This window comes from Columba livia, chromosome 2, assembly GCF_036013475.1.
Source record: "Columba livia isolate bColLiv1 breed racing homer chromosome 2, bColLiv1.pat.W.v2, whole genome shotgun sequence".
Taxonomy (NCBI): domain Eukaryota; kingdom Metazoa; phylum Chordata; class Aves; order Columbiformes; family Columbidae; genus Columba; species Columba livia.
The window spans coordinates 71,469,787-71,494,238 of NC_088603.1; the positions used below are offsets into that span (position 1 = coordinate 71,469,787).

A 24,452-nucleotide genomic window follows, 5' to 3' on the forward strand; every position below is an offset into this window, starting at 1 on the left:
ATGGCCTGGCCGGGGAGCGGCGAGGAGGCCACGGCGCCGATATATTTCCCCCACCCGGGCCGGGCCGGGCCGGGCCGGGCCCCCGCATCCCGAACAGCCGACAGAAGCCCCCCCCAGCCCTGAGGGCGCGGCCCCTCCCTTTTGAGGACACGCCCCGGGGGCGTGGCTTAACCACGTGTGCTGGGCTGTGTCCGCGGCTGCGCATGCGCCATTGCTCACCGCATCTCCTCCCCAGCTCCGCGGGGTTTCAAAGCAAAAGCCGGCCGAGCGCATGAGTCGGCTGAGCCGAGCTCCTGATTGGCTGGCTGGCTCCTTCAGGCCAATCGCAGCGGCGGTTCCTTCGGCGGTGTGGTCGTTTCGTCATTCCAATGTTCGGCGGTGTGGTCGTTTCGTCTTTCCAATGAGGCTCGCGGTTGTTGCCAGGTGGCGGCTGTCTCCGCCCTTCCCTTCCTTTCCTTTCCAGGCGGGCTTGTCCTGAAGATGGCGGCCGCCGCGCGGCCGGGCGTGGAGGAGCTGGCGCTGCTGGAGAAGCTGCTGGGGCTGCCGAGAGGGAACAAGTACGGCGTCCAGGGGGAGCGGAAGGTGAAGGGAGCGAGGAGGGGCCGGCAGCGGCCAGCGGCGCGCGAGCCCCTATTAACCCCCCTTCCCCAACGGCTTCTCACCTCGCCACCTCCCTCCCGCCTCCGTGGTTCCCCGCACCCCCCGGTGTTACGGTGGCCGGGCTCACCCTTTCCCCGGGACGGGCGGGCCTTGTGTCGGCCTCAGCTGCGCGTTCCCGCACCGTCGCTCTTCTCCTTGAGCGGTTCTCCTTGAGGGGTTTCATTCCCTCGGCCTCTTCCTTCACCGTTCCCTTTTAGTTGTGGCTGTAGATCCTCGCTGTCTGCTCGCAAGTTCTGGAAGCCTCTTCATTCTGCCTGTGGAAAGGTTGTCGTGTGTCGTTGGAGGGATGTGTGCTTAAAATATATACTTGTCTGCACGCTATCCCGTTTCTCTCAGGATTTTCCTGGTGCCAGTGTAGTTATATCTATGCAGGTGTGATTAAATTATGTTTAAATTCTTTAAAAATACGCTTGAAATACGTTATAAAGTATATTGTTGCCATCAGAAATGTATCTGCTGTGAAGAACTGGTGCTCTTAAATGCTTCACTTTTTTTTTAAAGTACATGTCTTGGTATTTTTAAGTTCTTATGGTGGCATTTAATCCTATGGTTTAAGAGGTACCTGAGGCATGAAAAATGTAATGTGGGGCTGAGGATGTCATAAATGTGTGAGGGCTTTTATGTGGTGATCCTCTCAGAGAAGGACACCAGAGAAAATAAGCTACTTGATTGACTTAAGGTTTTTGTATGTTTTTTTCTTGGTTTTATTTACTATTTATGATTAAAGTCCTGAATAGCAACATATACATTCATTGGTTGCAAAAACTTCCTTAATTGTTTAACAACCCAATTGCTATTTTAATGCTATTACTGTAAAGCATAAGTCTTGAAAATTAAGTAACTACATCTCTATGTAGTTAGACTGCATCTTCAGTTTTCAAAGACTCTTGGCACAACTACAAAATTAATATTATGCTTTGAACTTGAATCTTATGCTAATTAAATCTGAACATAGGCTCCTCTGTGTGGTCAGACACTTAAAAAAAAGTATTCCGTTTTAATCACTTCCTTTTCTATCATTTGATGCTATAAATGACTGAATGAGCTCTAGTATGTTGCAGTAACTTTCAATTCCTTCATTTCATTTCTGACTCTCAGGGGCTCAGTTTACTTTCCCACAGTTTAACATGCAGTAATATCACTAACAAAGGCCTGTTAAAAAAAACTGAAGTGTGTCGTGTTGTCCTGTCCTGAAACTAGTGAACTACTAACTTGTATTTGGCAATAGAACAGTAAGTATGAATAAGCATTTCAGTAAGTCTGACTGCTGCAGTCTGCTCAGAGAGAAATTGGATGCTACTGATTTTGCAATCTTAAGTCAGAGTCTTGAATTTGAAAATGAGTTAAAAGTTAGTGAATAAGATTTCTGCCAGTGTTAGAATAAGTTGCTGTTAATTGCAGAATTTGCATAATTGGAGTTAAAGGTGTCTTGGTTTGTCTGTGCATGTGTTAAATAAGTTTCTTCTGTAAAAACTGAAAATAAACCACACCAAGGAGTAAAAAGAGAATGTATGCTTTTTCTCATATATTGCTTTTAAGATCCTTTTGAGAGGCTATAATAAAACAGTAGCTATTCTTAGCGACTGTTTTTTGAATGAGTTGTTTAGTATTGCACTTCTGTTTCTTCTCTAGGTTCCTGTTCTTCAGACAAACAATGGTCCTGGTCTGACAGGATTAATGACCATCGCTGCCCACCTAGTTAAACAGGCTAAGAAGGACCAACTGCTTGGAAGTACTGCAGAAGAGAAAGCTGTCGTTCAGCAGTGGTTGGAATATAGAGTGACTCAAGTAGATGGAGGCTCTAGTAAAGAAGATACTACAACAATTCTGAAGGTAAGGAGTACTTGATTGCCACTGAATTTTGGAGTGACTAGAGCTCGAAGAAGATTACAGTGCTGATGTGTGTATGAACAGCTAGTTAATAAAACTGAGCAAACACTGAAGACTTGACAGTATCCTTAAGTACTGGCTTTTATTCTGCTTGCTGCTTTTCACTTTTATTGACAAAAATACCCTGACAACCTGAAACAGGAGGGAAAACAGCTTAAACTCCAAAAATACAGGCAGCAGAGCTCTTATAGGGTTTTGTACTTCTAATGCTGTAAACCAACCAGGGTGTTCCAGATAGTTTAGAAATTGTTCAGGTGCCTTGTCTCCTATTAGCCAGTTACCTAGTATCTTCATAAAAATCTCAGTTATATGCAAGTCGCATTGTATTTCCAGATAACACTGCTCTGATGGTTTTAAGAGTTCTTCTTATTGATTTGGTAGTTATGGAATAAAGTCGTACATGATGTTGTGGTAATTGGTATTGATACCAAAAGGAGTTACTGGACAGAATTGTGTGATAAAAGTGAAATAATAAAGGAACCTCTGCAAAACTGTCCATCATATCCAGCTACTTGGTATGGAGGCTTTGGTCTCCTGTATTGAACCTTTCTTGTAGTCTGAAGCTTACTTCCTCTTAAACAGGTGGAAGCAGAAAAGAGAATCTCAAGGGTCACCCAGGAAAAATTATATTTTCCTTCTAACTCCTTGTGACTGGCAATTAGTATTTTTGCAGTCTTGCGGGAACAGAGCTTGAAGAGAAAATTTGCTTTACACCGTTAAGTATTAAGGGCTCTGTGTACTAAGTGTGGATGATACAGCAGTGAAATTCAATCAACTTTTAAAGAGTTTACTTTGCATAGTTTTAAAAGTATGGTTTAGATGGAAAGTGCACAATGCTCAGTGCTACTGGTGAGTCTGGGTTTAAAAATAGCTTTGTATGCTACAAGGTATTAGGAAGGTTGACTTTACTTGAGGCTTGCAGAGTCTTAATTTATACTCCTGACTGTTGTTAGGCGTGATGACTCTGAGTCAACTAGAACTATTACAGAAATGGAAGATAAACTGAAGCAGCGCTCAAGAGTTAACACATTTGTTTACTTAAAATCAAGGAAAATATTGCATCTTAAAATGGTGCAAAGCAAAACCTTGTTGGTAATCTGTTGTCCTTTTCAAACTGGCAGCCTCCTTTATTGTGAGGGCTTGGAATATCATGCCTGCTTTTTGCAAGGATCAACTTGGTGAAAGCCCTAAAAGAATCATTTCTATTACAGCCCAGATAATCTGAATTATGGTGATCTCATTGTAACTATGGAATCTCTTCCATTGTTCCATTGGTTAAAGCATGAGTTTGTTTATATTGCTTTTTTTTTTTTTTTTTTGGTAACCTCTCTGGTCTTATTTTCTCCATGCAAATGCTATCAAAATCATTGTAGTCAAGGTTACGCTAGAGATATTGCATGAAAACTCTCTACACTTGGAATTTTCAGAACTTGATTGAAGGAGGCATTGACTAATTAGGATTTAACTTCAGGTTTAGCTGTACTTTGAACAGGTGGTATGACTAGGTGTCTCTCAGAGGTCCTTTTTGTCTAATTAATTGAAAGACAAACCTTTGTGACAAATACTGTGTAAAGAATTTCAGAGACTTTACAAATGAACTTGTGATGCCTTTTGTTTTCTCCCAAGCTGTGGGAAGACCATATGAGAATAAGTAACTTTTATTTACCTTTCTTACCCTTCTATCATATAAAAACCAAAAGCAAGTTTTCTGTCATGTTATAATAAAATCCATCTATTCTGGATGGCTTAAGTGGTGACACTCGTGTGTGTTGACAGAACAGGTATTTGCAGAACTGCATTTGAGTATTAAAACTAGACAGAGAGAGATGATGGTTTCATGCTGAAGCTAATATCTCTTTTCAGTTTTAGCCTTATCAACACTGGCAGTGTAGGAAAGACAGTATACTGAAATATGAATACATAGGTAAGTCAAGTTTTTTCAAACAAAATTTTCTTACTGAAAAGCAGGCAGTGTCACTTGAGGGAAAATCTCTGCCTTTAGATCTGTCCTAATAGATATTGCCACTTTAAAATTTTCCTGTGGATTTTTTTTTTCTTAGCAGATGTTGAACAGCCAGACTTTTTTTTTGACACAGGGCAGCTCTGGAATTGTTCCAGCACTAATAATTTCATAGTATAGCAATTAAGATTTTTTTTTTTTAATTTGTTCTCTTGCCACCACGATTAATCAGAAGAAGATGCAGCCTACCGTTAAAGTGTACTGTGCCAAAAGGGAGTATGGGTGGAAGAAAAAGAAAAACTAAAATAGGGAGGCAAGTCTGAGATTGTAAGTTTTACAGCGTGTCTGGAATACACAATGGCAGTCTTGGGACAGTTGCAGCCTAGAGCCACAATATATAATAAGCTATGCCAAAAACAGTTCAGTCATTTCTACTACAAACTTTAGACTGCCTCTGTTTAACCCTTAACTGAGGTGATGTGGTTCTGAAAAACATCAGCGAATAATTGGTTTAATGTTTGTTAATTTGAACAGTAAGGGGTTTCCGTTAGCCTTAGGAAAATATGTTCTTAAATTGTTCTGTCTGACATGTTGACTAAAGCTGTTACTTGACATTAACACATTCATGAAGTTAGTCAGAAGACCATTTCCACCATGCTGCTTAAATTCATTCAGACCAAATGCCTTACTCTTCAGAACTGGCCAGTGAAAGTGGTCTTTGAGTTTTGTGTAACTTTGATTTGAGCTCCTGTACAGGACAAAATTTGTCCTAATTTCCTGTGCTCTCTGACTGTAAGTGTGAAATCCAATTAGAAATCTGTATATAAAAGCTTCAATTATTATTTAATGTGCTTGCTTGAAAAATCACTGTTTCCAAAATATGTAAGCAGCTTAATCCATGCTCTGTCTGTCCTGTTAATTCACAGTTCTTATACACTGTTCATTGACAGACTGCTAAATGGGATACCTGTCCACTTTGGCAAGCTTGTCCAGCAAGAATTTTTAAACTTTGACTTTCTGTATTGACTACTCTCCCTTCTCTGTTAGCACTGGGATATTTTTGTGCACTTACAGGTGTAGAAGATTGAATTGTTATTATTTTAGCAACATTGGTTGATTGTTTTTCTTATGTCTTTTACAGCGAATTGAGTATGTTGAATATAATATTTTCCAGGCCAGGTTTAGCTCATAGTTTGCCAGTTAAACAGAAAAGTCTTGCATTAGAATTAAAAATATAGCTATGCCCCAGCAGTGAAATTGTGCTTTGCTTGGATGTGGCTGCAGAAGCCTTTTCTTGGGTTTTGCATTTGTCAGAGGTTTGCCTGGGGCATTTGAGAGTGCTCAGCTCTTTGTCTTTGCATGGTGTGATACAAAGGCATTTAGGACATAAATGACCTCGAGAATATTACTGACTGAAGGGATGTGCTTCTGTTTATAAGGGAAGCACATACACCAGAGTGTTATTGTGGGCAAAATATCCAAAACAAATTTAGAGTATGATTAGATCCATTGTAAGCTATTTAGTCAGTGCAAGAAGCAACTGTTACGTGCCCGAGCTGCTGTCTCAACTTGCTGCAACTGGAAGGGATTCAGTCATCTTAATGGATGAATTGGATTACAGGCCATTAGGTTGCATACTATGGAGATAGTAAGGAATATTGTGGGGTAGCCAGAAGTGTGCTGTGGATGGGATGTGTTGAGCTGTCATTCTAGATATGGACTGCAAATTGGATATTTTTCCATAGAACAAGCAAATGGGAAGTCCCTCAGTTAGGCTATAAATAATGCTAACATCTTTCTGTTGCTTTTTCGCCCCACATAGCCAAAAATGGATTTTGAATTGCTGCAATTGTTCAGTGCATATCAGTGCATCAAACTGCAGTTATGCCGTAAATACCAGTCTGAAATTTGAGAAGGGTTTCCTGAGGGATTGCAACAATAAGTTCATATAGTTACAAACAACTTGCAAGACTGTTTCAGTCATGTAATGCTGGTATTATGTGTATGTAGTCAGTTTAAGTAGTGGCATTCAGTACATGAAGACAATTATACAAATGACAGCTAACAGACCTCAATTTCCTGAACATAAGAGAAATTCAAATACAGGTTTGTATTCATATTTTCATTAATCTCTCCAGTACAGGAATACTATTTCAGTCTAATAGCATGGTCACTTAAAAAAGCCTGATCTTCAGGAATTTTAACACAGTTGGCTGTTAGCCAATAATGTAATAATTTACGGGAAGCATAACCCATGAGGCAAGAATACCTAGATGTGCTTAGTGCACACAAAAAAAAAATTGTACCGTGGTGTTTCTGAATTAGCTTGTCTTACAGAATGAAATTGGAATAGCAGTATATTTTATGAAAGGAAAGGACATGTTTAAAACCAGAATTATAAACTGACATGAAGTTGTCCAAGACTAACCATTTTTGTCAAATTCCACTTGCTCAATTAACTGAATCCATAAATTTTGAGGAACCAAAATAAATGATTGTTCACACTGTAATGGCTTACCTTGCCTTCACAGTTTTAGAATTTTTTTATTGATAAATATTTTTACTATACCTGTGCAGTACATTCAAAGAACAAATTTATTCTTTGTATGATATTAACCCATCCTGATAAAGTGGGCAAACAATATCTCTATATGGAAAGTAGCCTAACTCTTGAAGATCTGTAAAACTAAGAGTTAATATGCCATAACTACTTTGATGCAGAAATCCAGATTTTTTTAGCAGAGAAATAGAAGTGTCGATTGTACCTTCAGTGATAATGAACTTTTTACTTTACAGAATCCTGATTCCGTAGCCTAGGCTAAGAAGAAAGAGGAGATGATATAATTTCAGTGGCATTACTTCTCATTATAATGCATGTTGAATTTCTGGTTAATCAAAATGAAAAATGCTGGTCAGAGAATGTGTCAGAATAGATGAGTTTATGATTTTTATTTTTTTTCTAGTAAACAGATCTCTAGTTTCTTTTTTTTTTCTTCCTGCAAGCTTTTTCTTTGTAACGTTGCATTTGTCTCTGTGTTGTGTGTGTGAAATTCCACAGAACTGTAGTTACATGTTTAAAGTAATTTGAGAACTAACATGAACAAAGTAGTAAGCCAGTTTAAAGAAAAGAAGCTACATAGCCAGAGGCAGATGACCTTACAGAATTTTAACTATGTGGGGGTTAATATTTTTCCCTGATTTGCTCTAATAAAAGAAATCCAAGCAGACATGAGGATGTTTAAATATTAGAGAAGTACAGGCATCCTGTCATAAAGAGGTTATCAAAGAAATAGTAAGGTGGCATAATGGAGTCAAACTTGTCAAATTCAAATGTGAGGTCAGGTGTCATAAAGTCTCAGCATTTTAGTTTTGTGGTTTGGTTTTATTTATTTATGTCCACACTGTAGGGGATCTCCATATCAGTAAAATTACGGAACCACAAAACCTGCAATATGCTTAAGGCTAAATGTAACTTTAAATTGTTTACTAACTACTAACCCCCTTGCCCTAGACTTTTTATTTTTAAAGAAAAGGTTATCTTAAAATGGAACGTGCTGTAATTGAGACTGAAAAAATATTTCAAGGACATTTTGAAAAGTGTTAGCTATGCTTAAGCTGCGTACTACTGTTTCTGGGCTGGGGGAAGGGAGTGGTTTAAGGAGATCTCTGAGGAAAAAGGAGTGCATTTAATATAAGCTTTTTCAACCAACAGAGGAATACCATCAGGGAGAGTTTCCAAATGTAAGGAAAAGCTGGGAAACTGTCTTCCTACATTTCTGAAAAGAATACCGTAAAACTAAAGCTTCTTTGTGCCAGGATAGAGTTAAAGTACATAATTTTGTTTACCATTACATTTCTTTCTTTAGAGAGAAGTATGGGGCAGACTGGTGCATAAATTGGATAAGAAGTAGGTAAAGTGTGGAGAAAAAGAAGGACAAGAAAAGAGGTAGAGCTGATGTGTCATGGCTGTGTTCTCTAATGCATTTGAGCAACAATGAGTCTGTCAGCCTCCTGTTTTCTGGCAGAGAATAACTGCATACAAAAAGCCATGAAAGAAGGTCTTTCTGTAATACAGATTTGAAATATTTATTCACTGAACCTGAATGGAGGCCTTCTACTACCCACCCTTATAGCCTCTGATAAGGAATTGTTGATAGATTATTTTAAAATGCTGAAGCAGTGCTCTCTTCACATGGACTTAGATAGCAACTGGAATTGACAGTATCAGTCATTAAGAATTGCTGGCAGTTATTTCAACATTAATAAAAGCAGATGTTAGATGATACCAGCTGATGGGTATCAAGTTTCTGGCACAGAGCTTGAAACGTCTTATTTATCTCCCACCGCTTTGTGTTTTCCTGGTCCGTACATATTTGCAGTTCCAGCGCTTTGCTGACCACCTGCATGGAGTGAGCCCTGGAGGACAGGAGAAGCTGCTGCTGGAAGAGCAATATGCTCTCCTTTGATCACAGGACTGCATTTTCCATGTATCAGAAGTTAAACTTGTAACAGCAGTGCTTCTGAGTCATATGCACTAATAAAAAATACACAGGTCTTGCATTTTTTAATTCCAGTAATTTGAAGCCAAGAAAAGACAGATTTTAGTGTTTCTGTGGAGCCAGCTTAATATGTAAAATAAATCAGCACTTGTATTTACAAAAATTTGAGGGGATCTAAGGGGGGGGATTATGAAAAATTATGTGCCAGCAGCAAGCTGGCTAGCACTTTGTTTAGAGACCAACATTTAAATTTTGTTGAATTCTCGCTGTCAAAGAATGATAATATTTTAGTTTATTATCTTGACACTTTTTAGAGTTTTTTCTTTTATTTTTCTTTTTTTGCCTCTGTGGAGCTAGGATACACTAAAACTGGTGTTTATTTTAAATGCATGGTATCCAGAGGAAGTTTGCTATTATTTTTAACTACTACCTCTATTTTGTCTTACAATGTCCATACTACAGCAGCAGAATGACTCTTTCTTTTTCAGAATCTTAACATACACCTGGAAGATAAAGTCTACCTTGCAGGAAACACTTTTACCTTAGCAGACATTTTGATGTATTATGGATTGCATCATATCATGGTAAGTGTTATTTGCATTTTTTTATATGTACTACTGTCATAATTGTTGTTTGTCTAAAGGGCAGTTGATTGTTGTAGAAGTTGACCTGCTAAATTGATCAGTGACAATAACAGAATAAAAATTGAGAGATTTCTTGTAAGAACTTCAAATATAGCTTGTTTTTAAGTTGTTCATTTTTTACTTTTTAAATATTTAGCTATAGATCTGTCGAAATAAATATATCTGTAGTGTCCAGAATGCTTTAGTTTCCTCTGTGTAAAGTAACTAGGAGGATACTTATCCCTGTGTTTCCTAGGTACGTGGACTCTATCTGTTCAAGTCTGAAACATGACCTTAACAGAACTACGTGGGGAAATAGATAAATGAAACAGAAAGAATGTGTCCCAACTGGAAGTACTAACCTTGTTAGTATTAGAGAAATGCTGCTGGTGCTCTGAAAGATGGATGTAAATTAAGTTCCTGAAGGGTGAAGGCATATAAAAGTATCAGCCATAGCAAAATGTCATTTGTTTTTCAAGACTTAATGATAAGACTTGATAACATACAGAGTATGAAAATAACATGGGGGGTTGGTTCTTAGGAGGCAGGGAGTTGAGGAAGTTTGTACCAAGTGGAGAAGATGCCGAGATTCTTCCCAGTCAGCTCAGGGTTTACTGCAAAGTGCATCTAAATCATTGCACCTCAGTTCTGAGCCTCAAGTGGTTATTTAAAGATGAAGCAGTAGAAGTTATTTGCATTTTGGTGGCTGGAATGTGATTGTAAATGAGCAGTCCTTCTCTGGAGTAGATACTATTAAACAAACCAAAGGACTTCTACAGAAACATCTGCTAAATTCTTGGGAGATGATACAATGGGTCAGTTTTACATTAGAAAATTGGGGAGGAGTGGGATATACAGAAAAAGATGCCTCTGACAAATGCGTGTACATGTGAGAATTGGTGAATTCAATCAACTGGGTGAATGGTTACTTTACACACTTAAAAGCAGGGATCTGGGAGAAGTGTGCAAGAACTTCAAAATAGAGGCTGAGGAGGGGAAGATACTACAAAAAAATGAGGAAGAACTTTATATAAAATCTTGACTCTCCAGGGGTAAAAGTTCAAATGAGAAAGTGTCAAGCAGAGGAGAGAGGGAACGGAAGCTTTATTTCAGGATGTTTTTGAAAACACGTTAGAGTAAGTCACTTAGAATTAATTCTGTTAAGTCATATTTGCCTTGTAAAATATCTTAAGTAGTAGGATAGATGTGTTGACTAGAGTGTCAGAATGGCTTACCTTTCACATATGATATGTAGGCATAGAAAAAACATGTAAGTACTTTCTAAAAATACGATTGTATATGTTGTTAGAGAGTACAAGTTCAAATGAGACTTTTTAAAAATCTTAGGCAGGGGAAAAATGAAGCGTATTTTAAATTTAGAGTTTGCTCTAGAGTAGACCACCTAATCAAGAAGAAAAGATACAAGTTATTGCTTTGGGAAATAGAACAGATGGTAAAAACAAATGACTTGGTGCTCCTGGGTGCCTGCAACTATCCAGACACTACTTGGGACAAGTTTATAGTATAACATCTGTTTCTGAAACATTTGATTTTTATGGAGGATAACTTTCTGAATTGGAAGGGTATAAAGGGCAAATAATGGGGCAACTATCCTGAATAAAGAAGAAAATCTAGAAGCTATTAGCTAGGAATTACATGTATTTTGAAGGTTTCAGAATTGATTAATGTTAGTATTTAAGTACAGAGGTAACATCTTGACCTGTAAAATCCTGTGATTTTTATTATTTTCCCTGTGATAAGAGAATATATCCAGAGCTGCTTTTCTGCCCTAAGCTTTAAGAGGTGAGGGGACAGGGAAAGCTGCTGTATCTCATAATGTGATACAGTCCATGGTTACAGTTGGTTGTATCCAGTGCTGTTTCAGCTAAGCCTCATGCAAAATATCAAAAAATGTTTCCTATAATCCTTCAAGGTGTGAGGGGAAAAATGGGGGCATGGGGACCAGACCCACAGTTCTCGCTGTCTGTCAGGCTGTCTAGAAAATTGATCTGAAAGTGTTACTGATGATGACCTTTTGGGTTATTCTCTCTGCTTTTGACAAACCAATAACTAACTACATGCTAACACAGACATTAGGCATAGAATACTGTGAATATTAGTGGTGTGCCATGATTGGACTGAATGAGGCAAATATTATTAAAACTTTAAAAATATTCTGATTCACATTTCATTGGAAATATTTTTAAGACCACCCGATCCTGTTGCTCCCTTTTTCAGCTGGGCTTTCACTTCCCTTTCTTAGCATTTCTGAATATATATTGTACATCTCTGTATTCCTCATTCCCACCTTCATTTTGCCCTTCCCATTATCTGAGGGGATTGTGGAACCTGATTCTTTACTGCCCAGGTTCATCCAGTTGAACTTACTCACCAGTTTGTCTACTGAACAACAGCAAATCTTAATTTTGCGGTTGTATGCCTGCCTTTCATTCTTCCTCTCCTATATAATTACCTAAATTGGCACAACAGTACTATGTGTCTAAAATCCATATTGTGGGAAAGGAATTAGTATTTCAGTGAGTGAGAATCAGATTCGCAGGTAGCGTTTCAGGCTTCTTGCAGACTGAATCTATTAATTAGAAATATATGCTTGTAATAATGAGGCAGGAACTAAATAGTATACATTGTGCTTCATTGTAATATAGGTCACAAACACCCAAAAAGTGTAATGCTTGATACTAGCTGCCTAAAGGAGCTTTTCAGTGTGACTTACATTGTCATGTGTAGTTTATATAATATAAATATTGTTGTCTTTAGACGCTTTCATTACTTAAATATATATGTGGATAAATATGATGAACAGTGAAGTTCTACTAGGGTAAAACATGGATTGCAGAGAAAGCGTGAATTTGGGAGCATTGCTTGAGGATAGTGAAGGCAATCAGTAAGCCTTAAATTCCCCCTGTGGTAATTAACTTGTTTTTTGTTATTATTATTTAAAATAAAGAGTTCCCATATGTTTTTATTCTGCTGTTTGAAAAATCCTTAAGAGAAATATCAATACAAAGGTTGATCCTTTTTATGCTTTGAAAATTTTGTCAAAACCAAAGAAGTAGTCTCAAATTTTTATGTCTGACTTGGAAATTTCTTTAATAAGGGCTGGAAAATAACTTATGGGTAAAATTTGTATCTGCCAATGGAGAAAGCCTCAGTCAAAATTTTGGGGTCAAATCAACTACAAATCAAAGTTCTCCTCGGGTCAGAACTACTAATACTGAACTATAAAGAGACTGCAGTAGTTTATTTCCCCGTTATTTTTTTCCATGATGAACATTTCCTGTAATAAACAGATTGCCATGAACTTTTGTGGATATTCACTGATAAGCTCTGTATCTTAGTGCTAGGAAAACAGGCTTTCCTTCTAAAGAATTATGCTATACATAGTGCTTAAACAGAATTTAAAAACAAACCACACCAACAAACAACAGTTTTACTTCAAATAAAAGACTTTTAGTATGTTTCTTTAACATCAGAAAATTAGTCAAAACTACATCAAAGTACACCATTTTAAGAAATACACAATTTGACTGTGTTTGTGTTTTGTCTTTCCCTCCTATCTAAAGGCTAAATTTGAGAGAGATAGTAGTGAGAAGAACTGCAGATGCAGGCAGGTATTTTTAGATTTCCCATGCACAGGCGGGTTGTGGGAATGGGAATTTATGCCTGCATCCCCAATGCTACTGAAAGCAGATATAATTAAAGTTTGTGTATTTATAGCCTTTCTAGAAGCTCTTCTAGCTGCATTGTATGATGACCACCTTGGTTACCCTTTGTGAGTTTTGTGGTTGAAGAATAAGACTTTTTTTCCATTACATGAAAAAAAGCCTATCAAATTGAGTGTCTGCTTCTTTGCTATTAAAATAATTGCTTTAATAGCAAATAATTATTTTAACAGCAGAACAGCAGCCTTTCTTAACTTGGGGGAATTATCTAATTTAATGAGGAAGAACAGAAAATACCCATCTAACAAAATGTAAAAAAAAAAAAGCCATGGAAGTGATCTCTAAACAATTAACCCAAGAGTTATGTTCAGAGTAAAAAGTAGAGCATGCCACAGAGTGCTTTTTAATATATTTCACTGATAGAGTACATTATGTAAATAAGTAAAAATATCTTGCTTGTTGTGCCTGGAGTACAAAAAGGGTTTTGTTATTAGAGTAGCTGTCTGTTTTGCCCTTCAGATGTTTTTTCACTATGCTAACAGAATGGAGGAGGACTAGTTTTCTAGACTTCATTTTTAATTTACATCAGAGAAATGTGAAGATTGAGAATTATCAGTATAAAATTATGGGGAGAAAATATCTGCTCCAAAATTGGCTGTGAAAATGCTGAACTAAACTTCCAAGTGCTTAGCTATTAAAGACTGATAAAGGGTATTGTAATTATAACTTTACTGTACAGCACTCATGGAACTTAAATTATGGTATTTTTAGTACATACTCATATTTAAATACTTTCAGTAATTTTAGATGTCTTTAGGATATACATGTTGCACTTTTCGTGTTCTGAGCTGCTTTGTAAATGGTTCTACAGATTCATACCAAACAGCAGGTGATCAAAATTATCTTCCCCTAAATGGTACTGCACAGGCTTTTTTTGTCCTGAGAGTGCTGTATGTGCAGAAGCTGAGGCAGTTTGTGAAGCATTCAGGTGTTGCATTTTGATAGCTTCCACTTCTTGTTTGTAATGCCTTTAAAAATTCTGGAGTTTTTCCCCTTATCAGTGAGTTCTGTAGGAAGAACAGCTACTTGGTTTAGGAGCAGGTGCGAAATCCCTGCTTTTCAGTTGTTGGTGCAATTACAATGCTCTAACTTACTGTTAGAGCTCTAATGTTATGTGGCATTGGTTTAGAATTCCTTCCTGCAACTTCTTGAAATTCTTCCTCAGTATTTTTCCAGTGGTTCGTCTTCTAGTATATATCCTTTATCTTCTTTTTACCTCTACGTGTTTAAAGCTTTCCAGTTCTAAGCCAAGTGCTGGGCTGTGTGAGAGAACAGTAAGGAGAAGCGGCAGATGTTATATCCAGCTCGTGAAATCGAAAGGGCTGGCATGTTATGAGGTGAAGTTCATCATGAGACTTAGTTTTGAACACAGGCTTTTCACTCCTACAGCTGAGTAAATGAGTATGTGATATAAAGTCTATTGGAACATATTTGTTTCCAGCTGTCCTGTGCCCAAGATCAAATTTGCAGTGAACCTCCATTACCCATGAATCTGGTGTGTGTAGAACAAGATGTAAGGAATATTGCATCTGGCTAGCTTTTCAGGAAGGGGTTAACCTTCATTGGCTTTAGAAGTCTAAACATGAAAAATGAGGCATGTCTAGTGATTTGTCTCTTAAAACTATCCTTTACAGGTGTGCCCTTTTTTGTTGACTGCAGGTGTTGTCAAGATGACTAAGTTAAGCCTGATGGCTAGCTTAGCTAACTGAAAATGAAGTGAGGTGAATCTTGCACTGATTGATTTAAGCATTGGTGAGATAAGATAGGGTAGTTCATGTGAAGATGACATTCTGTTCTGGTTGCAGTTTTTGTAGTCTGTTTTGAGGCTTACCTCACTTACAATTCAGTTTTAGTAGGTTAATGTGAGGAAGACTATTGTCTAAACTGATAAGCGAACTTCATTCCAGAGGAATGAGGAGACCTGGAACTGCTCATTAAGGAATGGTAATACAGGTGATGCAGCATGGGAATAGTTCTTCTACAGCTGTCTCAGAAGACTCCAAAGTAATGAGAGACTTTGTAGTGAAGCTTTGAGGATGTTGCTGACTTGAATGTAGATGACTTAGAAAGGTATAGTTAAGATGGGTAATTGTAGATGACTTCAGCTGTGCCAGTCCTCAGACAAAAGTAAAGGCAGGCTTGAAGCCCTTCATTAATCTCAGCCACAATTCCTGTGGCAAGGAGCTGTTGCATTTAGATCGGGGTTAAAACAAGCGTGTGCTGTTGACTTGAGAACTCTGGTGAAAAACAGGACCTCAAACTGTAGGAGTGATGGTATTTTAAATACACTTATGAAATATGGACAGGTTTTCAGTTTGTTTTACTGTAGTAACTTGAGTCATGCCATTGCTATCTTAATGTGAGCCAGTATATCTGAACAGTTCAGTGTGAAGCTGTGCTGTTTCTTAGTAACTGTTGTATAACTGTTGCTCAAAATGTGGAACCACTTTAAGTTTTCTATCCAGTCTGAAGTTGCCTGAAAAAACTTATTCTTGTACTTACAATACACCTTGAAATACAAAGTTGTCACTTTGCTTGTGAGGCAAGACTGCCTGCTGGATTAACGTGAAAGACTTGCTCATGTTGTGCAACTCTTACCTGTTCCCCCCAATACTGCATGCTAACCCCATGAATATATAGATGCATTAAATTCAAGCAAGCTAAGGCCCTTTTTGCCCCTCTCTATTGTACAAATGTATGTTCCACCCTCCAGGTATTTTCATTGGAGTAAATTAGAAGTAAATATGTATTTTGGGCTGTGAATTTTAGTATGTGAAATTAAGATAGAATACTGCCAGACTGTAACAACTTCACGTGAGTGGAAATCAGCTGTAAAACTATACACTTTTATTTAATGTTACCAAATGTTATTATTGCAGTGCCTTGTATTATTGGTGCCTTGTATTTCTTCCCCGTGCAGGTGGACCTCACAGTGCAAGAAAAGGAGAAATACCTGAATGTGTCGCGTTGGTTCAGCCACATTCAGCATTATCCAGGTGTGCGACAACATCTGTCTAATGTCATCTTTATCAAGAACAGATTATATACTAATGCTCATTAAAGAAAATCTTAATGTCATGTTGGAAGGGTTTTATGGAGTTTAGAAGTTATGCTGTCCAAAACCACTAACTTCCAAATACTAGTTTGTAACCTTCTGTATGTGAACCAAAACTGTTGATGCCTCAAATAATACAATTGCATTGAATCATTATTGTTCTTTCAAGAAATTGAACTAGTTAATGAATTGTATCATGCGTCTGCTTAAAAGCAACAATGGTAAAAAGATGGAAATAGAGTTTTAATTCACTATTTTTTAAAAATGAAAAGTTATTTCAAGTAAACATTCAAATGTAATTACATGGTCTTTGTAGAAAAGAGTTCCTTTCCTTCAGTTATTCACTCCTTTTGCTATTTATTGAATTTTTACATGTGTCCTGCTCTATTTTCATTTTTTGCCATGGATGTTTACACTAGTTTTGTAAAAGTAAAGAGCTATATTGTGTGCCAAGGATGTGAAAAAGGGAACATGCAAATGTTACAAAGTATTTATGTGACCGAATAAATTATTTAAAAACTGTAGTCTTAGTTTGGCTGTGAAACTTTTTAGTTTTTCTTCAGTAAGCAAAATGAAGATTGTAAAAGGTTAGTTCACTTGCTGTTTCATTTTGTGGTGTCTGGATTTTTTTTTTTTTAGATTCCAGAAGCCTTTTCTTTCAAATTGGGTAACAAACCTGGCGTTTTTCAAGTTTTTTGCATGTCTCACATGTGCAAATGCAATTTTCAAGAACCTGGCAAACAAACCCCAAACAAAAAAATAAAAAAGGCCAAATCAACCAAGTCCCCCTTCCACAGCTTTAAGATAATAAGCTAGTCTGTCAAGTTTACTTTAAATGTTTTAAAGTTTGTTTTAAAAACAAAGACACTGTTGTTGAATCGGACATTTGGACATGTCATTTCACTGTACAATGGGGTGGGTCCCTCCATTTTTTTTAACAAATTTAAAAGTGTTAACATAATGCCCTAAGGATGCATCTAAATAGATAATTACCTTCTGCACAACTCAGTAAACATTTCTTTTAAAACACTAAAATATCAAAATATTTTTGTATTTCTTTCAATGGATAAACTTCTGTGTTAGTTTCTACAAGTCTTGAGCAACCAAGGTTTCATTTATACATTCTTTTGTGTTAACTTGGGTGCTACTTCAGAAGGCTCCCACCCAGTAAGGTAGATATAAAGACATCCTGAATAGCTGTTTGAGTGTCATGAATGTTACAAGGCCTTTGGACTTTGGAAAAAGGTAGGTAGATAATGAGATGAGGTAATTAAAATATATCCTAACATGTGAAAGAACAGAAGAAAATTGCATGAGTAAGCTGAGCTCAGATATTTCTAGGCTCTCAAGTAGGTGTTTTCTGTATATATGGAACTTCTTTAGAGGGTTTACAGGCACACAGTGTTACATTTAGGAATGTCTTATATTGTTAAAAATGAAAATATTCTTATTTGGTTTGAAAAAGTTGTCATTTCCCAGGGGACTTAATTCTCATCTTGTACCATTTTTCATGTTAGTTAATCTTGTTCCTTGCTATTTAGAAGCAGCCCTTATGTACTTAATTATGAAGATCTCACTGAAACTTTGAGATCTGTGCAAGAACTGTGGAGTGAGCTTTAGTGCAAATGTATATTAAAAGCTTCATACTCCAAACTTTTCAAATTTGACTACTGCAGTGCTGCAGGTTTTTACTGTCGGTTCTCAGTTTCCAATTTCAAGTCCAAATTTCTTTAAATGTATGTTCCCTAGTAGTATGTATGTGAGTGAGTTTGCCTTATCCCCACTTACGACTGGGAGCAAATGATGATGAGACTTAGATACTTAGACTCAAATACCTGCTCTTGCACTGAATTCTACTCTAATGAGCCATTTTCTGTTCCTGAAGGGGAGCGTGAGTGAGAATTATCATGCATTTGGTCAGGGTTTGGGGAAGTTTCATGTTCATCTTAAAGATTGTTTGATTATATATCCTATTACAAAACTGAAGTAATTCTCGTTTTAAAAGTGTACGTGCAAGCCTTCATCCATGGACATAGCAGCTTATGTTACAGCTGAGAACACTAAAATAGAACCGGGACTAAAAATATTGCAGAAAACAATACTGTCATGTTTTTAGACATGGTTTATAGGGATGATGCTACAAAGTTGTGTGTTTTTTTTTTTAAATCCCAAAGAGCTGCTGCTGTTGCAAAGTATCAGGATTTCTCAAGGTGGCTACATGCTACTGCTGCAGTATCCCCTGGCCTCCTGTGCCAGTTTTTTTTTTTGTTCTGGTGTAGAAGTGTTATTTGCTGCTGAAATGTTGGGTTTTTCAAAAAAAAAAAAAAAAAAGTTTAGCTAACGGGTCAAATGTTTAGAAGTGGATTAGCAAAATTTAGCTCTATATTGCCTACAAGTCATTTGGTCATTGTCCGATGCTAACTTGACTAGTTCAATTATTTCTCCTCTGCATGGGGAAGCAGAAAGGGGTAGAGGATAAAAGCAAAGGGACTTTGCTTTTAGGAAGTTGACCAGGAAAAACAGATGATGCTGGTTTTTCTTCCCTCTCCCCCTTTGTCTAATGCCTTTTGATCATCAAGGACAACTACTTCTGTAAAAAAACTTATGCAAAATCATAAAAAAATAGCTTGGTCTATCTGAGACTGTGTCGGGTACACTTCTTAAGATGATGCTTCCAGTTATTCACAGATGAGGTATGTACATGAGCTCTGAAATTAACATTGATGGCCTGTATAGAGAGTGTGCATGGGTAAATGTTCTGCTGTTTTTAAAGCTACTACTGCTTGTCTTTCGGTAATATTTTATTTCACTCGAACGTTACTAAAAGTGACTTTCCTCCCTTGCAACGTCCTTTCTTAAAATTTCGGTTGCTGAAGGGCACAGTAAATACTGTGATGTTGTTTTACTTTTGTTGCTTTGCAGTTTGATGATGATGGCGACCACGGTGATGTGTGGAATTTATTTTCACAGCATTTCATGAAGAGTGACACTCATGTGTTAATGTATCTCATCATTGCAGTATTATTATTTTGCATAATTGTTCTATCTAATTTATTCAAGGGGCCTGACATGTTATGGTCTTTTAAGTATGTGCCTCTAGGACTTGAGGTTGTTGCCATATGGTGAGATAGTGCCGCATGACAACCTTTCAGCAACTGAAGAATTCAACAGTGAAACAAATACGATAATCGTAAGTGTTCAGTGAAATCTTAACACTTACCACTTTGACTTGTCTTTTTCCCTGTGATGCCGAGATGACCACTGCTTGCAGGCAATCCAGGTGGAAACAGATGTTTAAGTATTGCATCAGGCAGGTTAGAAATGTCTTGATGATTTTTAGTCATCTTTGTACATGTAACTTCACTTTCAAGTGAGATGTCAGAGTTCACTTTGTCTCTAGGGCCAGTTCTTGCACTGACACTTAAAGCTGGGCAACAATGATTTATAGAAAAATCCAGGTTTAATATGGGATTAGAGAAGAGTGAATAGGAGTGAGAAATTTGCGATGATCTGTGTTACACCATACAAGAAAATAGTTCTAGTTTAGACCCAGATACTAAGAAAATCTGGCCATTCAGATGGAACTGAAGTGTAGGCTTTTCTGCAGCAAAACTGTAAGGAATTTTTTTTTGTGATAGCTTAAATGCATAACATACTTTTTGTCAAGTTCCTTTTACGTCATCAGTGATTTACCTACTAGGTTGGCATCCAAGTTTTGACAGAGAAACACAGTTAGGAGATACCACTTCTGGTTAGCAGTTGAAACAGTCACATCAAGCAATTCCTTACTACCATCTGAATCTTTGGAAGAACATAGGCATGGAAACAGGGAACTTATTTTTTAAGGTAAATCTTAAACTTCCCAATAGGTGTTATAGTTCACTGAAGCATCTTGATAATTCTTCAGCTTCTCTTTCTTTCTCTTACACACACATTTCTTATAATTATAGCTGAGGGAAGAGTGATCTAGACTCTTCAGCATGGGTGTGGATCCTGGGTTATTAGCGGGAGGTTGAGACCAAGGTTTAAGATGGACATGAGCACTTTGCAGTTCAAGGCACCCACATATATTAACTATTTTATATGAAAATGTGACCTAGAAGGGTTAACACTGTTTTGTCCATGATATAAAATACACCCAGGTTACATTACAGATGAGAGCTCTAAAACTTGCACGTCTTTATTTTCCTCTTGGTGAAAAAGCAATAGATGGATCAGAACGTTGCTCCTTAGTGCTGTGGATTTGGAAGAGACAAAGGCAAGGTACTTAAAAAGGGATTAGCTGAGAGAAATTAAAATAAAGGAATCCATAACACCTATGAAATCATTATCAAGAAATACATTGGAAGCTCTTTTTTCAGAGGTCTGGTTCATATTCTTTCTGATCTGCTACCATCTTCTGTTTGCATCTTTGCAGGTGATTTATGGTTTATCTGCTACATGAATGCTGAAGTTGGGAATGGAGACATTATCTTGATTTTATAATTGTATGTGTATAGAGAGATTCAGGTAATTTTTTTACCTGTTTGGCTTTTTGCTAGGAAGAGGGATCTGTAAGCCTATTTGATTTCTTTTTTTCTTTTGGTTTTCTATTTTATCACTTCTTTTAATCTCTGATCTGTTTCACGGTCTTTAACTTCAAAGTGTAATTGCAATGATGCAGCTGCTTAATGGATTCGTACATTTAATATTTTCCTCCTAAGAGCAGTATTTCTTCTTTGCATCTATAATTGGATCGTGCTGCTGCTGTCCCTAATGGAAATGCCAGGTTTCGTATTCACCATACACCTTAGCACATGTTTACTCACTTGGTAATCTTAATTTTTATTCTGGATTTATCGAAACTGAGTTGTATTTCACACATTTTTTTGTGCTTGGATGTTATTGCAAAAGATGTGTGAGGGGAGATGCCATTGTGTGCCTCTGCTGCGCCGAGCTGTTGGATTCAGGCTGGGTCTTTGTATCCCGCTGCTGCACATCTTGAGTATTATAGTACTTCAGAGCCCAGCTCCAGGGTGACATATCAAGATACCACAGATTTGGAGGGAAGGGGAATCGATTTTGTAGCAAGGATTACTTGTTGCTGCTCTGTGCACGTTCCTGCAGGCATGGCCTTTATTTTTGGTTCTGGTGGTGAATACAGCCTCTGCAGAACACCGTGCGTCCCATCTCTTGCTCAGCAGGCAGGCATGGTGAGTAATTTTTCATTGTTGTTGCATCTGAAGGATTCCCCTTTCTCCTCCCACATTACCTTGGCCCCTTTAGGAAGATTTTCATCTATTAAACTTTCCCTTCTCCGTTGGAAGAACTAAACCTTTTTCAGCGTTTCCAGGCTGGTGATCTAATTTGACAGCTCGTCGGTGATGTCTATTCCACTTCAAAGAGGCAGGTAGCCCGAGGCTAGCCAGCTGCATTGTGGATTCTGCAGATTTGGCTTGCTGCTCCTGCTGGGTGTCATCTGTCTTCTTAGTCTTGGCGCTGGATAATTTTTGTCCTCCCTGGCATCATCTGCCTGAGCAGTTTCTGCCTGGCAGGCCTGTCCGTCCAGCTCGAGCATCAAATACAGCGGCCGCACGGCTAATCTGACAAGGCACCTCCTCCAAACAGCCCAGCCTGGGGCCCGCTTTGGCCGGCATCGCAGCCTGCAAACTTCCAGCCATAATGATGGCGGCCTCAGTCCCGCATCTCGGGTGCAGCCCATGGAATTATTCTGCTGGCGCAAAGCCTGTCCATCCTCCCCCCGCCTTGCCCTCTTAAGGGTCCATCGCTCCGATTCCTTCTGTCCGGGCAGACGTCTGCCTCAACAGGTTTGGGTTTCCCTGCCTGTTGCCAACGTTTGACTCGGACCCCGCCACTGGGAGGAAACAATCCTTTAGTGGATTATCGTCGCCAGACAGCCCGTGGGGGAAATGACAGGACTCGGCACAGTCAGCCTGAGATCTTTGCAATTTGGAGTGTGGCTGACGCTAATGGGGAGTGGCAGGGTGATCCCTCAAAGAGAAAGCGGGTTCCGTTGCACGGCAAAAGTGACAGAGGTTGTTTAGCCCAGCTTCCAAAAAAATACATGATGACTACATATGTTGATTTTCATGCTCCAAGCCATAGCTGTTTCCATGTTTTTGTGATTTGATCACTACTTCCTACAAACTGACAGGTTAGGGGCTCCGCAAGTATTGTCTTTTTATAGCCATCACCTCTTTAAGTCTTCCTTAATTTTTTTAAATATGTTTTGAGAATAAGCTTGACAGGGCAGTGAGTGTAAGCCGGGGAGAACAAAAAACTGCATAAATGCAGCAAATAAAGCATATTCCTTTAAAAAAAAAAAAAAAAAAAACAAAGCAAACAGTCCTGAAACAAAGAGGAGAAATGGTTTCAGGACAGAAATCCTAGAAACCAATGCACTTATCTGCCACAGGATTTGCCGTTGTTGCAGTCCCGTAATTCTGAACCTGACATTACTCGTGATGTAAAAAATCTTTCCTAGAAATGCAGTAGTTATAAACCCCCTTCGCCACAGGGTTTCCTCCTTAGTAAATAAAAAGAGAGCTGGAGTGCAGGGCTTAGAGGGGGAAATAACTTCTCTGAGAGAGAGACTAGCAAAGGATGGCAGCTACACTGGAAGGGAATAAAATTAACATTTGAACAATTCTATCCCTCATTACTAGTGATCCTTAAGCCAGCTGGAATGTCCTCCAAATATTACTAATATATGAGCACTAATGCCATTTATTAGTGATTGTCAAGTGTGTACGTACTTTAGAGCAGAGTGGAAAAATGTAAATACTAATCTATAGATTGCAAGAGGTGGTTACTTTGGGGGACAAAAAGATATGTGAAAGGGAACAGTATTTTTTTTTCTGTGTTAATTATTGTCTATTTAACTTAGTATTTGCAAACTATGTAACAGTGAAGGAATGAAAAACTATTTTGGGTTATGTTTATACTGAATTTAATAATGTTTGCCGAAGCATTCAACACTTGCCAATGTAAGGTTCATTTATTATTTATTCAGATTGTAACCATATTTTGACTGATTTGGGAGAAAGCATTTCAGCAAAACTAGTTCACTCATTCTCAAGGCTGAGTTTAGAAGTATTGTCAAAAAAATTATAGCGATTTCAGTGAACAGTTTCTGAGCTTTGATGGTGTGACACAATTTAATAATAGGATCATTTTGTGAGTGTCATAATAGCTTCATACAATTTAAAACATTAAAAGTTTGTTTTATGTTCCTCAGCCAGGCAATTGCTTTTACTTATAAAAGTTTTGCAGAATACAACATGGGCAGAACTAGTTTCTAACAAAGAAATACTACTACTCCTGTGTTCTACTAATAAACCAGGAATTGTTCCAGCTCAAGTGGCTTTTTCCAGGTCACGACACTGTCGGTCGTAGCAGCTTTAGCTGAATTAGTGGTCCAGTTCTTCCTTCATTTACCACAGGCACCAAATAGCGCAGGGTATGAACTGCAAGTACAAAGAATGTGTTAGAATATCTAAATAAATAAAACAATAGATGTAATGACCTAAAGGCAGATCAAGCTGTTCTATTGAGTATGTGTAGCATGGGAAAACAAACAAAGAAACGAACATACCAGCAACAACACCACAAACAAACAAAACAACCCCCCCAACAAACAAATATACAACACTAAAAGAAAGTCAATATACTGTGATTTGGGGGAAGGGGGGGAGGGAAGTATGTTGAAAATACCCTGACGCTGTTGAATGGTTTTAAAAGAAACCTATGGAGCTTTTAAGTACTTTTTGCCTTGTTTGTTTGTTTGTTAATAGTTACTAAAAAACTTCTGCTCTTAACTTTTGTAGACCACAAGTCCAACAGTGGCTATTCGCGTTCTCAACACCCAGAATCAAACTGATTTATCTGAACACTCATCTCTTCTGCTGAAACAAAACCCAACAAACAAGCAAGCAAGCAATCCCTGTTTTGTTTCGGCGGGCTTTTGTCTGCTCGGTTCGTTGGGTTGGTTGTCTCCGCGGCCGTGTGAAAATCCTCCTCCCC

At 38.1% G+C, this 24,452-nt stretch overlaps 1 protein-coding gene and 1 long non-coding RNA gene across 3 annotated transcripts; one reads left to right on the forward strand and one right to left on the reverse strand.

Annotated features, from left to right (window-relative positions):
* The first annotated feature begins 212 nt into the window (after nt 1-212).
* EEF1E1 (eukaryotic translation elongation factor 1 epsilon 1) lies at nt 213-16,954 on the forward strand. 2 transcript variants are annotated; one of them, XM_005512555.4, is made up of 4 exons: nt 213-582; nt 2,293-2,493; nt 9,498-9,593; nt 16,296-16,954. In XM_005512555.4, the coding sequence occupies exons 1-4, from the start codon at nt 481-483 to the stop codon at nt 16,434-16,436; spliced, it is 540 nt and encodes a 179-aa protein (XP_005512612.1). In that variant the 5' UTR covers nt 213-480; the 3' UTR covers nt 16,437-16,954. The 2 variants fall into 2 exon arrangements, with proteins under 2 accessions (XP_005512612.1, XP_064908525.1); XM_065052453.1 differs by having other exon boundaries at nt 354-1,032.
* A 6,521-nt stretch (nt 16,955-23,475) lies between these two features.
* LOC110366318 (uncharacterized) lies at nt 23,476-24,427 on the reverse strand. The gene is made up of 2 exons (XR_010470281.1): nt 24,249-24,427; nt 23,476-23,896 (listed from the first exon to the last, which is right to left on the reverse strand). It is a non-coding gene; the product is annotated as an uncharacterized LOC110366318 (long non-coding RNA).
* Nucleotides 24,428-24,452: the final 25 nt, after the last annotated feature.

Excerpts from the sequence above, each read along its gene's own strand:
- EEF1E1 (XM_005512555.4), top strand. The coding sequence starts at position 481 with ATGGCGGCCGCCGCGCGGCCGGGCGTGGAGGAGCTGGCGCTGCTGGAG. Across the intron at positions 583-2,292 it reads GCGTCCAGGGGGAGCGGAAG|GTTCCTGTTCTTCAGACAAA; the intron begins GTGAAGGGAGCG and ends TTTCTTCTCTAG. Across the intron at positions 9,594-16,295 it reads ATGGATTGCATCATATCATG|GTGGACCTCACAGTGCAAGA; the intron begins GTAAGTGTTATT and ends TTCCCCGTGCAG.